The sequence below is a fragment of the Monodelphis domestica genome, chromosome 3 (genome assembly GCF_027887165.1).
Source record: "Monodelphis domestica isolate mMonDom1 chromosome 3, mMonDom1.pri, whole genome shotgun sequence".
NCBI classification, from domain to species: domain Eukaryota; kingdom Metazoa; phylum Chordata; class Mammalia; order Didelphimorphia; family Didelphidae; genus Monodelphis; species Monodelphis domestica.
The window spans coordinates 403685247-403701774 of NC_077229.1; the positions used below are offsets into that span (position 1 = coordinate 403685247).

The following is a 16528-nucleotide window of genomic DNA, read 5'->3' on the forward strand; positions in this document are numbered from 1 at the left end:
CTTTTAAAACAGACTTTTTTGTTTGTTTGTTCACCTTTTACCTGTCCCTCTTCCCATTATGTGAGCCAGATCTTGCACAAAGCAGCCCTCCTTTCTCTGGAAAGAGTTTGTCTATCCTAATGATTTGGGCATTTGTATGTGTTTTTTCCTCACAGGTACAATACCTCCCTGTTGGACTTGGTCCATTCTCTGAGTCCCCGCTCTGCTTCTAGACCACGGCCACCTCTCTCAAGAGAAGCTTATGCCTGGAATCACAGCCCAGTCCAGGTCTTCCCCCGAAAGCTAGCCTGGGCCTCAAGGGCATCTGGGCAATGCGAAGAGCTGGAAGAGAGTCGGATGCTCGAAGAAATTTTCTTCATTTGATGCTGAAGCATGAGCTACAGGATTTCCACAGCAGTTAGGAACTTGTGTCCCTGTCATGGCAATGGATTTGTTTCTCCACAAAATCATTTTAAATGATTTGATTGAAAAGTAACAATGTCACTTCTTTCATAGGGATCTATTTCACTAGCACCCTGTTAAATTTGGAACTGAGAGATCATGCTAGTAATCTAAGGTTTGGTCAGGCCAATCAAAATGTGTTCTATTTTTAAAGTAGTCTTTTATGTACTGAGTAATGATTAGAAAATTAACACAAAACATTATTTCTTCATCTCAGAATCCATTACACATCCAGCCTTATTTCAAACATATTTTTTCTCTGTTTGCTGTACACAAGAAGAAAGTTGGCTTTTGTTAAAATATTCTTTAATTAAAAAGAAGCATTTTTTGTAACATAGGCTATTCTAAAAGAAAAAGCTCTTTCACATTCTCTGTTTCTTTCACCACCAGCTAGTCTCCACATTTAGTCATTTAATTCTAAAGCTGAGTTTTCTAAGCCTCAGTAAAGGAATATTTCCTTTCTTATTCTCAGCAGCACTAATGGACAGACCCTAAGGAAGCTCAGCAGGGAATAACCTGTAGATGTCTGCTATCTGGCAAGAGGTACCCATAGGAATAAATGAGGGGAAGAATCCAAGTCAGTTCTCTGAAATACACTGTAATATGTGAATGGATACTATAGAAACCTGGAAGAATTGGATAGTTGCCTCTGAATATAAGAGAGAAATCTGAAGAGGAAATAAATCTGTAGCAATTTTTCTACCAATTTTCACTATTTGGTGGTCACCACCATTCCTCATAAGCAATAAGACTAATTTCCATTTTTTTTAATTATAAATCCCTGAGGTACAATTTTCCTACCAGCATTTAATTATGTGCCTAGGACCTGCTTGAGCTGTTCTCCTATATGCTTCATGCATTTGTGTAAGGGAATATAATGCATAAGTGGGAAAATGGCAGCAAGGTTCTAAAGGCTGAGTCACTCTCCATCTATCCCTGTCTTAAGGTTAGCATTTCTATGTTCCCCAAAATTATGGACATCAGTAATGGGAAAGTACAAATATTGCATTGTAGGGACTCAATCTCTCCAAAGTACTGCAGGGACTTATTTACCAAACTTATCTTTGTAGCAGGCCATGTCTCCCTCCCAATACCTTCACTATAGCAAGAAGGAGGCCTAATCCAAAGACTACTTAAAGGTAAGATCTATCCACCAAAGTCCAAGAATCCACCTGCCAGTTTAGCATATAGTTCCTCAAGTCCTTTGGCTTTTGCTTGACTGTAGCTACTGCTTATGCTCAGCTAGGTTGTATGGTAAACATTGCATAGCCAGTTGATTAATAGAAAGAGTAAGTGAAAACAGGACAATCATTGTCTCTGATCTACTGTATGGATTGTTTCCTTGATAAGTTTGAAAGATATTTATATCCAGTCAGTGGCCTCTTGTACTTCTGTCTTTCTTTTGCCCCAAAGCTGCACTGAGATGAAGTTCACCAACTATGCATAGGCCTCACTGTGACCATGATGCCAGCTTGTTGGCTGCTTGTTGGAAGGACCTCCCTGAATTCTTGTATCAAATTTGTCCTGTCCTGCTATACTGTGGATCTGAAGTATTTGGAACTAGGCAGGCTTAAGAGGTTTGATTGGTGGTTTGAACCCAAAGCTATTCTGTATGAAGTTATCCCTTCCAGTGGGATCCCTAGGCTTGGTCTCCTTGCTCTGTGCTTTGGAGAGATGAGAAGAGAAAATTGTATTTCTTCCATATTTTTTCATATGCACTAAACTTGTAGTTATATTCAGAATTTCCTATCCTCTCCCCCTTTCTCCTTCCCCAACTTTATCCTCAGATGCAGCTACTCATTTGAATAGTTGAAAACTTGCCTTCAATTGCAGAATAAAAGGTCACTTCTGTGAAGGAAATCAAGCCAGACCTATTCCTCTTTAAGTATAGATAATGGAAAAGAGGGAAAGGAAGCAGAGAGGGCAAGAGTAGAAAGGAAAGAAGAAATCTAGGCAAGTTTTGATTTTCCACTGTTTTGGAGATTTAGGCATTTTTTCCAATATGAAAGAAATTATGAGTAATAATCCAAAGCCATTCCTCTTTGGTAAAACTAGCCTCTTTGGCATCCTTAGCCATCTCTCCTTAGGGCCTTACTAGCCATAGAAAAACTCCATTCTCCTGGATTACCTGTGCTCCATAGGCACACCACATCTCCACCCAAAAACTCAGCTTGACAGGAGGCGTCATAGAGCTGTCTCAATTAATTGATCGTCTCTTCCCCTTAGGTGACGGTTTTCCTACCTGCAAAATAACGTCTCATTTCAGGACACCTGAATCTCACTTCAAGGCCTCAACCAAACACTTATCTTTGTTTCACTTTCAGTTGTTGCGGCTTTAATTGCTTCCTTATTGACTAATGAATGGACCATCTGGAAGAGGAAAGTTTGATTTCCAACAGTGCCTTTATCCCATACATCTTCCTTTCCCTAAACTAGCCTCCCTTGGTCACTCCTAGTTATTTTGTTAGTATTTCCGTGTGTGTGTTAGAGAGAGACAGACAGACAGACAGAGACAGACAGACAGAGAGAGAGAGAAGAGAGAATGAATCATCCACTTCTTCCTTATCATCTGAGTAATGTATTTTTATATTTTAATCTGTATTTTACTCTGAATATATAAATTTTATATATATATAATACATATATATATATATAGGAAGGTAAAGAAACTGTTAGTGGAACTTTGAGGCCTAAGCCTGCCTGCAAAGTGTCCCTGTTTTAAATGATTATTTCTGTACTTTAAAAATATAAAGTAGAAATGAGTCTCCCTCCCCACCATCCCCACATCCCCTTGCACACACACCCATTGTCATTCTATCCCTGCCAGTTTGAAAGACTTGACAGAATCCTAATGAGGATTTCTCCCCCTGGTGGTGCTATGTAGAAGCATCCCTCAACCTGACTTCAAGCCCTATCTAAGAGGAGCATTTGGGCACAGATAGAGCTTTCCTTCCTGTCCAATAGGACTAGAAGAAAAACTAATCAGTGTTTATGAAATAGGAAAGAACCAAATAAATCCTTTGAGAAATTACTTTCTAAGTAATTTAAATTCTTGGTGTTAAAAGCCGAAATTAAACAATAAAAGACAGTCCTCCACCAGTGACCTTTCCAGATGAAGTCCTCATCAGCATAGCACCTTCTTGTCCAGAGGGCCCCTAGCTATCATGGGATGAGGAGGGATACTTGTGTCCCTTCCACAAAGATTGCTCTTAAAACTCACTAGCCCAGCTCTGTGGCAGTTACTGTGGAAATGTGTTGGTTGGAAGGGGCCCTTGTGGGGCCCATAGTTATATCTAGTCTGTGATGACAAGAGAGGTCTCCCAACCCCTTTTCAATCTTGTGCATGGTATTTTCAATGTGGGTCAATAGTTATATACATATGAAATTTTAAAGTTAATAAATGATATGACTTGTTTTCCTCTATTATTCTAGTATTGGCTTATCCTTGTATTGCTTTTATCTGGAAGACAGGCCTTCATTAAAAGCAAAAAAACCTCTGGTGGACATCAGAGCAGCCTCCCTAATGTTTATCTTCCTAGCCCTAGCACCACCTTAGCCTCAGTGTAGACACTAGAACCCTTCCTTGTGGAGAGGAAGCAGGAGTGAAATAATGAGATATTCAGGTCCATTGTACAGCTTAACGGAGCATCAAAGACAAATTAATAACTCTGTGCTAAAAGTAGTGGGTCTCTATATATTTGAAAGAAATTCCTAAAGGAACACAGAGGGAGAAAGTAGGGGTAGTAAGATAAGGATGCTGGCTGGGGAAGAATCCAAACAAATAGCTGTAAGGGTTAAATTTAATGGCTGAACTTAAATTATATGAAATAACATGGTTGCCAAAATTATTATATCTCAAGTCAGAAGTTAATTTACCAAAATAGAGAGGAAAAAATAAAGAAGAAAAATGTGAAAGAGGTTAGAGAAAATATACCTATACTAGTCCTCAGCCAGGAAGGTCTCCTCCAAGATGGAATCGAGTCTCTTAGAAAACTAGGAAGGGAATCAAATCAGCCTTTTCACTCACCCAACAAAGTAGATCAGGAGTCAGAGTCTAAGTTGAAGTCATAATCCACACCACAGTCTCCAATGAAGCTCTCTTGAAGACTATTTCCAGGAGACACGAGACTCAACTTCATGAGACTGCCTTAGCCAAAGGATTCCATGGTTTTTTTTTCATGGTGGTTTCCTGTACCCACCTCTTTTCACAGGGACCAATCACAGTTTCCAAATTGTCCAGCACTGCCCAGGGGCAACGTCTGTGGGATTGACTTCTCACCTCTAAAGGTGTTAATTCTCCTCTTAGGATTCACATGTTTCTGAGTTGTCACTTTTGGATTCACATGTTTCTGAGTGTGTGAACTCTTAAAGTTTCTGGCTGAGTTAGAAAAAAGGGTAGAGCTCTCCAAGCATCTTGCTGGCTTCTCACCTAGCACCAAGCATGGTGTGAATTCACTAAATGGTTTGTGAGCTCCTCCACCTAGTTCAAGCTGGTGTTGATTCAGTCAAAAAGATAGACAAAGGAGAGTTAATCCTGTCTTTACAATCTAGTGAGGTACTTAAGTTAGTGTTAACTCAGGATAGATAATAAACATTTCTCTTTCATACAAGGAACACTTTGAAAGCAGGATGGGAGGAGAAAGGCATATAACCAGAGATATCACCAGAATGTCTCAGGCATCAGGGTTTTTAGGCCCAGGCAATCAACAACTGTCTTGCCAGAGGCTACACCCATATAGTGGGCATTATTTGTCAGATTTATTGGTGGGACTCATGGGTCTGTGACTCCATGCAGCAAGAGATACTGAAGAAAGCCAAGAGTGTCACAGTGATGAGGGAAGGAAATCTGACCAGTTCCCTACTTCTGATGTCATAAACAGACCCTAAATAGCAAGGAAGCCAAATTCCAGATATAAAAATAAGATGCAAAATCTAGGGATTCCACCAAAAGGACAAGATATGAGAGAGGATGCTAGGAAGTAGCCTGTAATTGAAAAATAAACTGATTATTTGAAGAAAGAATAAGTCCCACTGGTCATGGACAAAGGCTCTGCAGACTTGCAAGTCATAAGACCAACATGGCTGATGGCATTTTCTCTAATCCCCATGACATGTCAAAGCTCTCCAAAACAAATTATGCCCAAACACAAAGCACCTTCAGCTGTCTTCATGATCAAGTCACCCAAGAATCCAAAAGAAGGTATAAATAAATTAAAAAAAGAAACAGAAACTGGCACACACTGACCATTAGTTCACTTAGCACCCCTCTCATACCACTCATGCTACCTTCAATGAGACTACACTAACAGACCTAAGAACAGGCTCACATCAAAACCCACCCTTCAACTCAGTCACCTCTCTTTCCAGTGTTGTGGAGATACCAGCTCAGGTCTCCACAGCCAACTTAACAGCCCTTCCAGAACAAAAGCCTGCTGAGAGCCAGCAATATAAAGTTATGAACTGCTATTGCTGGGGAAAGCAGGCTCTGAACCCACCGGAGGCAAGGAAATGGGACAGGTCACTAGGCATGTAGGGAGCTATGCAGCATTCTATCAAGTCTGAAGAGTGCAGCATCTATCTAAAGGCAGTTCTGACCATTCGGGTCAATTAGGGAAGAGATGGGCTATTGAACCATAAAGTGCCCAGTGTGGGACAAGGACAAAACAAGGAAACCACAGTTAGGGGGAGGGAGTCCAGAAATGAATGATAAGGAAAATAAGGGGGGTGGCGGGTTGCACGAAGTACTGTAAAGATTAAAATTGATATTCAATAGACTAAGTATTATATTTTAAAAGTTTTATTAACTAAAGTAAAAGAACCACCTAAACCCAGCCTGCTCATAGAAGAAGAAAGAAAGAGGGAGGTGCTACAGAACTTATAAAACAATTATGTAAAGATGCAAATGTGCACAAAGGGAAAAGCATTCTGGGTAATGTAGTTTTAGGGGTTCAAGATTTTCTAACTATATAGTACCCAAGATTTAAGAAGAAAATATAAAAAACATGAAAAGATAAATCAACAAGAACAGTAACAACAAGGAAATAAGGCCTCCAAGTCTCATCAACTAAGGCATCTATGAATAAATGCTGCAAAATAAAGGGAAATGATCCAACATTTGATGAGACAGAGGACACTGTGGGATTTGACAACATGGATCTACAACATGCTATTTAGTTTAAAAGATAAATGAAGATTAAGTGAGCAGAATTTATGTCCTGTCCAGCAAAAATAATGAGCAGAATGGAAAAACTTGAACCTGCAATGGCAAGCCTCACCAAAGAAAAGAGAATAATTGATTGGGAATGCAAATACACAAAAGTGAAAGACAACCTAAAAAAAGAGAAACAAAAACTAAGAGCATAAAAAAAAATAAGCTCACTATGCAAGCAAAATAATACCAACCTCAAAGACAGAATGCCTAGAGACAATGTAAAGATTAAAGATCTTTTAGAAGAATACAATAGGGTAAAAAATATTAACACTATAATGAAGTACTAGAAGATTACTGCCTATAACTTCTGAACATAGAAAATGAAATTCCAATGAAAAGAAATGGCAGGTGACCTCCAAATATTTAAGGAAGAAAGAAAACAATGCCAAGGCTGCAAACTCCAAGACAGTGTTTAAATTTAATAATTCACTTCAGTAATAAGTTCTGCAAGTAACCAAAAGAAAGACCTCCCAGTACAAACAAAAGAATGTTCAAATAATAGACTATTCTGTATGTACTAGAAAAAGGTGGAAGAAATGGAATGTGTTCCCAAAGAGCAACAGAATTCAGGAAGCAGCTATCTGAGCTTAACCATACAGAACAAAAGATGGCTGTTCAATAATAAAGAAGAGTTTCAAATATTTTTAGAAAGAAAATCAGAAATGAAGAGATTGTTTACTTCTCAAACATCCCAAACAACAGAAATGCAGGAGTGAATAAATGCAGCAGCTAAGAGCAACAGGACAACAGTGAGATCAGCAACAGACTATTTTCTAAATGTACACAAGGAGATAGGAATGAAAATGGAAATCAGGGAGCCATGAAGAGGTGGATGGGGTCTTCTGGACAGAACCCGGTGACACCCTTCCTATAGATGAAGCAATGCATCTTTTTTGGGACTACATTATAGCATTGGAAGGTATATTAAGGGGGATGGGGAGGGAGATGGCAAGAAAATGGAGAGGAGTGAGTGATGTACTGGGGTAAGTCAAGGTTTAGCAGTGAGGGGAAGTGTAAGGGTTAAAATTAGTGGTTTGGCTAAATATATGAAAATTATAAATCTTTTACAGCCAATACTTATTAACCTTCAACTGGAATTAAACTCTCTCCAGAAGACAGGAAGGGAAAGCCAGCTATCCACTCACCCAAGTTCCCTTCAAGAGGCAGGTCAAGATGATGACTCGAACTGAAGGTGACTCCTGAGGCCCACTTTCTTCCTTGAGCCGACCTTCTTCTTGAAGCTAACTTCCTTCTTGAAGTCCAACTCCTTCTTGAAGCCAACTTCCTGCTTGGAGTCCACTTACTTTAGCCTCAGAAATCCAGAGCCTTTTATAGTGGCTTCTTGTCTCCTCCCCCTCTTAACAGGGACCAATCACACCTTCCAAATTGTCTAGGACTGCCCAGAGGGGCAGTGTTTGTGGGAACCAATTTGCACCTTCTGGGGGGGTTACTACTCATCAAAAGGACTCACTGTTTCTGAGGGTGTGAACTCTTATAAGCTTCTGACTGTTTGAGTTAGAAAAAAGGATGGAACTCTCCAATATCTTGCTGGCTTCTCACCTAGCAGTAAGGTATGAATTTACTAGGTGATTTGTGAGCTCCTCCACCTAGTTCAAGCTTGTGTTGATTCAATCCAAAGGTAGACAAAGGAGAGTTAATCCTGCCTTCACAATCTAGTGAGGTACATTAAGTTAGTGTTAACTCAGTATAGACAATAGAGTAAAGAAGTCTCTTTCACAGAAGATGATCTTTGGTCTCAGAGAAAAACCTGCAGGGAAGTAGGTAAGGAAAAAGGTAGAACTGAAAAGAATGGGGGAAGGAAGAAGGCCTTATTTTGGAGACAAATGTAAGGAAAACAAGGTCAACAAGAGACATTATAGATCAGTGATGGACTACATAATTAAGAATCTGCTGGGAGAGGGGTCATACCATTGGTCAGTTTCTTCTCCAACATCTGCAATGATTGGCATCCTTCTTGGAGTGAGGCATAATGCAAAAGAGGAACCTGGGAGTAAGGCCTTCAAAGCAGTACCAGAAAGTTTCTAGAGTCTAGAATCTAGACTGGATACCATGGAAGTTTTGATCGCATAAAGAATATAAAGAAAAGAGAGCAGATAAGTATAGGGGGTCATGAATCAGAGAATCCGGGGCTGGAATAAATAATAAGAATTTGGATGAAGAGAAAAATTCCTTTTGGAAAGGATCACAAAAACATTTTAAAACTAGTGAATAAGAAATAATGAAAGGGAGGAGAAGGGGGAATCTTCTTGACTGAGAGGAAAAAATAGGGTAAAAGATATATAACTAGAGAAAAGGAAAGAAAAAACAAGTACCCTAAAGGGAAAGAAGCATTAACAAAGGAACAAGGGATGAGAAGAGAGCCAATGGGAACAGGGCCACTTTAAAAAAAAAAAGATTATAATAGGAATGCAATACTAGGTTTTACAGTAGAAGAGAGAACCTGAAGCTGAAAAGCTTACCTACAGACAGCATTAATGCATCTAGGATAAAAAGGGAAGTGGTTGAATGGGGGGCAGGAGGAGCTTTCACATTTCTCTGATAAAGATTTGGTATCCATGATATATAAATTTATACATACACATATACAGCCACATGCATATGTGTAATTATATATGTATATACACAAATACATAGCCATTCCCCAGTAGATAAGTGGTCAACAGATATGAACAAACAGTTCTCAAAAGAATGGCAAAATCTTTATGATAGCATGAAAAGTGGTCCAAATCACTAATAAGAGAAACAGAAAGAGGGATTGTGGAAAGATAGGCACATGGTAGAGTGCGCAAAGTGGCATGCAAATTAAGTGACTAATATACTCATATCCTTTGAACTCCTTTACTGGGTTTATGCCCCAAGGAAGTCATTGATAAGAAGAAAAGCACCACCAGAATATTTATGGCAGCACTTTTGTGATAGCTAAGAATGGGAAACAAAGTAGATACCCACTGACTGGGGAATGGACAAACAAATTATAGTACACCAATGTAATGGAATATTATTGTGCCATAAGAAATGATAGGTATGATGAATACAGAGAAGCATGGAAAGATTTATATGAACTGGTGTGGTAAAGTAAGCAGAGCCAAGAAAACAATATATCATATTTACAATAATGTAAATGGAAAGAACAACACACCAAAAATTCAAAAAGTAAATAAAATTATGAAGATCAAATCAGACTCTATTAAAGAGATATGAGAAGATACCCCCAACTTAGACCCCCCCCACCTACATTTGTAGAGGTGGGAGAGCCACGGGTGTTAAATATTTCACAGGTTTTTGGACTTTTTCAATGTATTGATCAGTTATACTAACTTTTTTCTTTTCCTTTCTAAAAATACTATTGGTCATCTGAAACATCTCTCAGAGAAGAGATGGGGGAGGGATCCATGGGATACTATGTTCATGTAAAAAACAGAAAATATCAATAAAAATAAAATTACTTTTTAAAAAAATAGCACTGCTAAGTTGGTCTTTGCACTGGGAGAGTCTGGGTGAGAAATTAGGGCGCTGCCATAAATACCCAAAGGGGAGCTTTCTCCTATCAGTTTTGTGTAGCCAAATCAGGCAGCTTATTTTCCTCCTCTTTATTCTCCTCCTTTTCTTTCTCCCTTCCCCCATACAGAACATGCCTGGGAACCAAAAACCAAGGGACCTTGAACATTGACTAAGGAAAAGTCTATTAATCTTAACTGACTAGCTAATGAGGGAGACTACAGAACTCACTCACTTTGTGGAAAGATGAATACTAGAACACCTGGAGACAAGCACAGGATAAAAGGAATACCTCATTAAGTTTATGTTAAAATGAGCAGGCCTCCCAAGTATAGGAAGCCATATTAACTAGTGTTTTGAAGGCCACTTCTAAAAACTGTCTGCCCTTTGATCCAGCCATAGCATTGCTGGGTTTGTACCCCAAAGTGATAATAAGGGAAAAGACTCGTACAAGAATATTCATAGCTGCGCTCTTTGTGGAGGCCAAAAATTGGAAAATGAGGGGATGCCCTTCAATTGGGGAATGGCTGAACAAATTGTGGTATATGTTGGTGATGGAATACTATTGGGCTAAAAGGAATAATAAAGTGGAGGAATTCCATGTGAACTGGAACAACCTCCAGGAAGTGATGCAGAGTGAAAGGAGCAGAACCAGGAGAGCATTATACACAGTGTGGTACAATCTAATGTAATGGACTTCTCTACTAGCAGCAATGCAGTGATCCAGGACAATTCTGAGGGACTTATGAGAAAGAGCACTATCCACATTCAGAGGAAGGACTGTGGAAATAGAAACACCTAAGGAAAACATCTGCTTGATCACATGGGTTGCTGGGGATATGATTGGGGATGTAGACTCTAAATGATCACCTTAATGCAAATACCAATGATATGGAAATAGGTCTTGATCAACAACACATGTGAAACCCAGTGGGATTGCATGCCGGCTATGAGAGGGGGTTGAGGAGAGGAGAGGGAAAGAACATGATTCTTGTAGCCATGAAAAAATATTCTAAATTAATTAAATATAATTTTCCAATTAAAAAATAGAAACCAGCCCTACATGTAACAAAGCTGCCATAGTCTCTCGCAGTGTCTCCCTTAGGCTGTTCCAGGAAAGTGATGGAAAGAAATGTTTTCTGTCCCCATTGGCTTTGGTTGCATCTCTTTTCTCAAACAGGATTGGTTAAGTTCTCCTAATATCAAAAAGTCCATCTTAGCCTTTAATGCCATCCCTGGAGGGGACTTTTGTCTGAGGGTAATGGCCCCCCACCTCATCTTCCATTCCTCTCTTCAAACTAAGTCATAACAATTACACCTAGAACAGGAAAAAAAACACTAGCTTTCTCCAGTTTGGGTGGCATCTCAAGAGTTCTTTTTGTTTGGATTGATTTTTCCGTATTAGTCCCATATATATGTAATTCTTTAGCATAGATATGCAATACTATACCCATGGGAATACAATTAGGGAGATAGGGAGAAAAGAGGTCCTTCCATAATTCAAAGGCCTATGGAACTCTGCACAATAGAAATCCATTAGTTGGGCTATAGGCTAAACATTCCCTGCATTAAAGAAACATCAAACAGCCTCTGCTGAGTTTGCACATCATGTGCATTGGTATGTATATGCTTCCACCATCTTCTCTCCTGGGCTCTGGACATTATGCACAAAGGGAACAATCAGACACCACCCCTGCCCTTTGGGCTTCTACACACACACACACACACACACACACACACACACACACACACACACACAAATTAAGGAGCTAAATTGATTTCTGCTTTCATACTTACCCAGACCCTTCACTTTGCCTGATCCTCAATCTCTAGCTTAGGTCTGTAGTTCTTTTTATCTAGATGCTAAATTAAAGTTCATCTATCTGTTCATTTGAATCCAACTATGGGTGACTTCCAAATCCATTTCTCTAGTCTTACTTCTCACCCACTCTTCTATCCCTCTCAGCATTTCATATTGTTCTTGTTGTATTCAAATACTTTGAAAGTCAAATGCACTGGATAGAAATGAGAAAGTAGATTTAGAGAGGTCTTGACTTGCCCATGCTCACAAAGCTAGTTCATGGAAAAGCCAGCACTCAAACCAGGTTTTCTGACTCCAGGTCTAGTGTTCTCTTCTTTGACCAATGTTGCCTCAACTCTTTCTCATCACGTTGTTTCCTCAGCTGCACTTCTGACCTTTCCAAATAAATATCTAGGACCAGAAATCCCTGAGCTTTCTCCCCAGGCACCAAGTGGCTCTCATCTTTCTATGTTCCATCACTTCATTTTGTCTCCTCTATTCTCTCCTTTGCTACATTTTATCTACCCCAAGCTCCTGTCTTCCTAACCCAAGATGAGCAGTGACACCATGAATATAAACACCAATAATAAGATTATTAAATTTATGATCCTAAAAGCACCATAACGAAAACTAGGATAAGGGTTCCCCTCCATTTCCCTAATAAGATCTTGGCCGAAAAACCCATGGAATGGACTAGATGGGGCCAGGTTGTAGTTAAGATAGTAAGTGGACAAAAATAGGACTAGGGAATAGGCAAGGATTTATCCTGAAATCCTCTTCTCAATCAATCTGAGAGCAACCCTCTGCTCAGTGTTATGGGAAACAGGGTGGGAGGGAGTGAGGAGGAATAGTTCATTGTCCTTTGAGAATATACAGTTTAATTGAGAAGATGAGGTATAATATATATAAACATGAAATATAATAAAATGTGAATTTGGGATCAATTAACCAAGAAGTACTATGGTACAGCCAGTACTATAAATTCAGAGAGATCAATGTGGGCTAGAGCAGGCTGGGGAAATCTTATGGAGGTACAAAAATTTAAAGTAAGCCCTGCAATGACTTCTGAGTACTATGACCAGCAAGTTGGAGAACGAGAATTTTCCCTGAACCTCATGACCTCCCATACATCTTCAAATCAGAAACTCTACCAAAGAAAAAGCAATTTCATCTATATCCATGGTCTACAAAACAAGAAACTTAAAAGGTTAAAAAAAAAAACTCCATGAATTAACCTGGAGTTCATTCAGTACCCCTTAACCACTAGAGCTATTTTGACCCAAAGGATTTAAAAAAACAAAACCCCACTCCCTAGTCACCATCCCCTTCCAGGGCTGTGGAAATCCAAGCTCCAAAGTGCAGAAATTTGTTGAGGTCTTGACAGCTAGTACAGACAGTAGCACTCTGTTATGCAAAGCCTATGCTTAGACATGAAATAGAACCCAACCCCACAGCCTAACTTCCCATCCCCAAGCTTTAGATATCCAAACTCCAAATAACAGAAATCTTCTCAGGCTACAATAATACCCTTTAAGCAATACTTTGTAATTTAGGGACAGTTGGAACAAGATAGAATACCATGGGTGGGGAGTTGTATGGCACTCCTCTAAGCCTACAAGGGCCAGCCCTGTCTGTTGCTTCGGGGGTCCTTGACTAGGTGTGACGGTGTAGGAGTAAATGGGAGTCACATAGAACTGCTCCACGTAGCCCAGGGTTGTCTTTATTTTTACATTCCCCAATGGTTACGTATTTCCTTGGCACACAGCTTCATCATTCAACATACATGTTCCTTACAGATAATTGGATAAGTCATACATTAACTTTTAACTAACCATTTAATTAATATTCTGTGATTATTCTACATTATGTTTCTACAGATCCTGACAACAAACACAAAACTTTTGCAAAAGATAAAAGTTTTCTTGTCACAGGCAGTGTATCTAGAGGTCAGTTCTTCATTAACCTGTGAGGTGCTCGGACTTGCGGATAAGCTAAGAAAAATCATTCATTACTTTTAATCAAATAGATAATCAATCAGGATTTCTTAGGAGACAACCAACAAAAACACTGCTGCTAAGTGCAGGGTCAAAGGGTAACAGAAACATAAAACAGTTTTAGATATTTTTTAATATCAGGCTAATCATTTTTCTAAAATTTCACTGAGGTTTCCAAGACAGATTCCCTAGGCTTCAAGTTAGTAAAGCAAGTCAGTGAGGTATAATGTGCCAGCCTGTGCCTGGACGGTAATTAATCTACCTGTTGTCCCTAGCTTGTAGTGGGAGTGGAGAACTTAACTGCAGCTTTGTTAGCAGTTTAACCTGGGGAAAGGGGGAGTTTTCCACATAAGTGGGTACATAGAAATCTTTAGGTTTAATTCTGTAAGTATGATCTTTTGATAATATTCTGGGGGAATAACATGGGACATCTGTATTAATCCTATAGTCATTTTGCTCTCATCTATTTTCTCTTGGGAAAACAATTCCAATAATAAGGGATGTTAGTGAGAGAAGTCACACAGAGGGGGTCTGAGTAGATGTTTCCATCCTTCCTGGGGGCTGCTTTGCAATCCTCAGTTTCCACGTGTGACTATGTCAAACAGCATGGCTTTGATGGCCCCCGACATAAACCTGAGGGAAAGAGGCCAGCATTCAAGTGAGGTCATTTCTGTCTCCCATAAAAAGTCACCCAGGGCATACACCTAAACTATTGAACCATGAATTGCTCAGTGTGTGGAAGGAGCCTGAAACTTTGAAATCTAACCTCTAGAGTTAGATCAGAAGGGGGGAGTCAGAAAATGAGCAATAGAGGAAAATAAGGGAAGAAAGATTGAAATTACTATAAATCTCAGGAGGAAGAAAACTCAAAGACCTTGAACATGAGCAAATAAACAACCAAGTGTAGCAGAAGGAAATAATGACCTCCAGAACTGGTAAAGGAATCCAGACTTTATAAATAAATACTACAAAACAAAGGAAAATGGTTCAGAATTTGATAAGACAAAAGACTCCGTGCATTTTGAAAATGTGGAGCTATATAATATGTTCTTGAGTAGTTTAAAAGAGAAAGGAGAATCATGAGAACAGAATTTATGGCCTGCACAGACAAACTAATTGGCAGAATAGAAAAACTTGAATTGGTGGTGGCAAGTCTCATCAAAGAAACAGAAAGGATGATAACTGATTGGATATGCTAATAGACAGAAGTGAAGGACAATCTAGAAGAAGAAAATAAAATACCAAAAACTTTAGAAGAAAACATGTTCTCTAAGTAAAACATTGATCTCCAAGACAAAATGTGTAGATAACCTGAAGATTATATGTCTCCCAGAAGAACATGACAGGTCAAAAACCTAAATACCATAATGCAAGAAATAATCTAAGAAAACTGTCCAAAACAGTTGGGCACAAAATCAAAACACAAGTTGAAAAATCCATAGATCATGTACCAAAAAACCCAAACTGAAACAAAAACAAAACCAAGGCTGCAAACTCAAAGATACATAGTGGTGTAACAGTTAAAATTTAGGGGAGACTGAGGCAGGTAGAAATTAGTTTCTCTCTGCAAGGAGTATTATATTTTTTAGAGGTTTATTAAGAATTAAGGATTAAAGAGAATACAGGATAAGGAAAACGTGCCTAGGCCAGAGGCCTAGACCAGACCTCACCTACATTATGGAAAGAGCCACGTCTGCTCCAAAAGGAAGTCCAAAAAGAGGGAAAGAGACCCAAAAACCTTTGCTACCAGCTTAAATCCCTTCTCGATCTCGCCCACCTCAGAATTCCGTGAGATTACAAAGCATTTTGGGGAAGTGGAGCAAGGACTTGTGGGGATTGAAGTCCAGAGTTCAAATCTCAATTTTACAGTGGTTAACTAATAATTCAATTTGGAAACAGTAAATTCTGCAAGTGATGGTGGGAAAGGCCTTCAAATACAAAGGAAAGGAAATTTGAATGACACAGCGCTGTTCTGTACTCACCAGAAAATATGAAGGAATAGAATAATATGTCCTAATGAGCAATGGGGCTCCAGACATACCTGGCAAATCTGAGCTTAATGATAATGAAAAAAGGATGTGTGTTAAATAATAAAGAGGTATTTGAAACCTTCTTAGAAAGAAAGAAAATCAGGCCTGAAGATATTATTTACTTCTTGAATACCCTAGACAACAGAAGTGCAGAAGAGATGAATGCATATAGCAGCCGAAGGCAGCAACAGCAACAGAATGGTAGCAAAGAGACTAGTAAGAGACCTCTTTATATGTGTTCCAAAACAGATAGGGTGAAGATGGAAGTCAAACAGAGAAGTTGGACAGGAGGATCTGAAGCATTATAGAAAGAACCTGATGTTTCCCTGCCTACAGATGAGTCAAGGTTTGGGGGGGAATTACAAAATGGGAGAATAATGGAAGGGGAAGGGAGGAAAAGTATAGAGGGATTCATGTGATATGCCATGGTCAAGTCAAAGTTTATTAGTCAGGAGAGTGTGACTACTGTGTTCTCTGAAGAAAAGCCTGTGGGGGGAGTAGGTGAGGAGGCAAGGGAAAGATAGGAGGAAAA

The 16528-nt window shown here is 39.3% G+C and overlaps 1 protein-coding gene across 11 annotated transcripts in view; it reads left to right on the forward strand.

Moving 5' to 3' along the window:
• The window catches only part of KIAA1328 (KIAA1328 ortholog), a 577332-nt gene extending 575518 nt beyond the window's left edge, over positions 1-1814 (forward strand). For 10 of the 11 annotated variants that reach the window (XM_056820799.1, XM_007486737.3, XM_007486735.3 and 7 more), the window contains one exon: positions 156-1814. In XM_056820799.1, coding sequence (XP_056676777.1) covers positions 156-363 — 208 coding nt within the window. In that variant the 3' untranslated portion in view covers positions 364-1814. The remainder of the gene's footprint in view (positions 1-155) is intronic. The other variant, XR_008917189.1, reaches the window with a different exon arrangement.
• The last annotated feature ends 14714 nt before the right edge of the window (positions 1815-16528 follow it).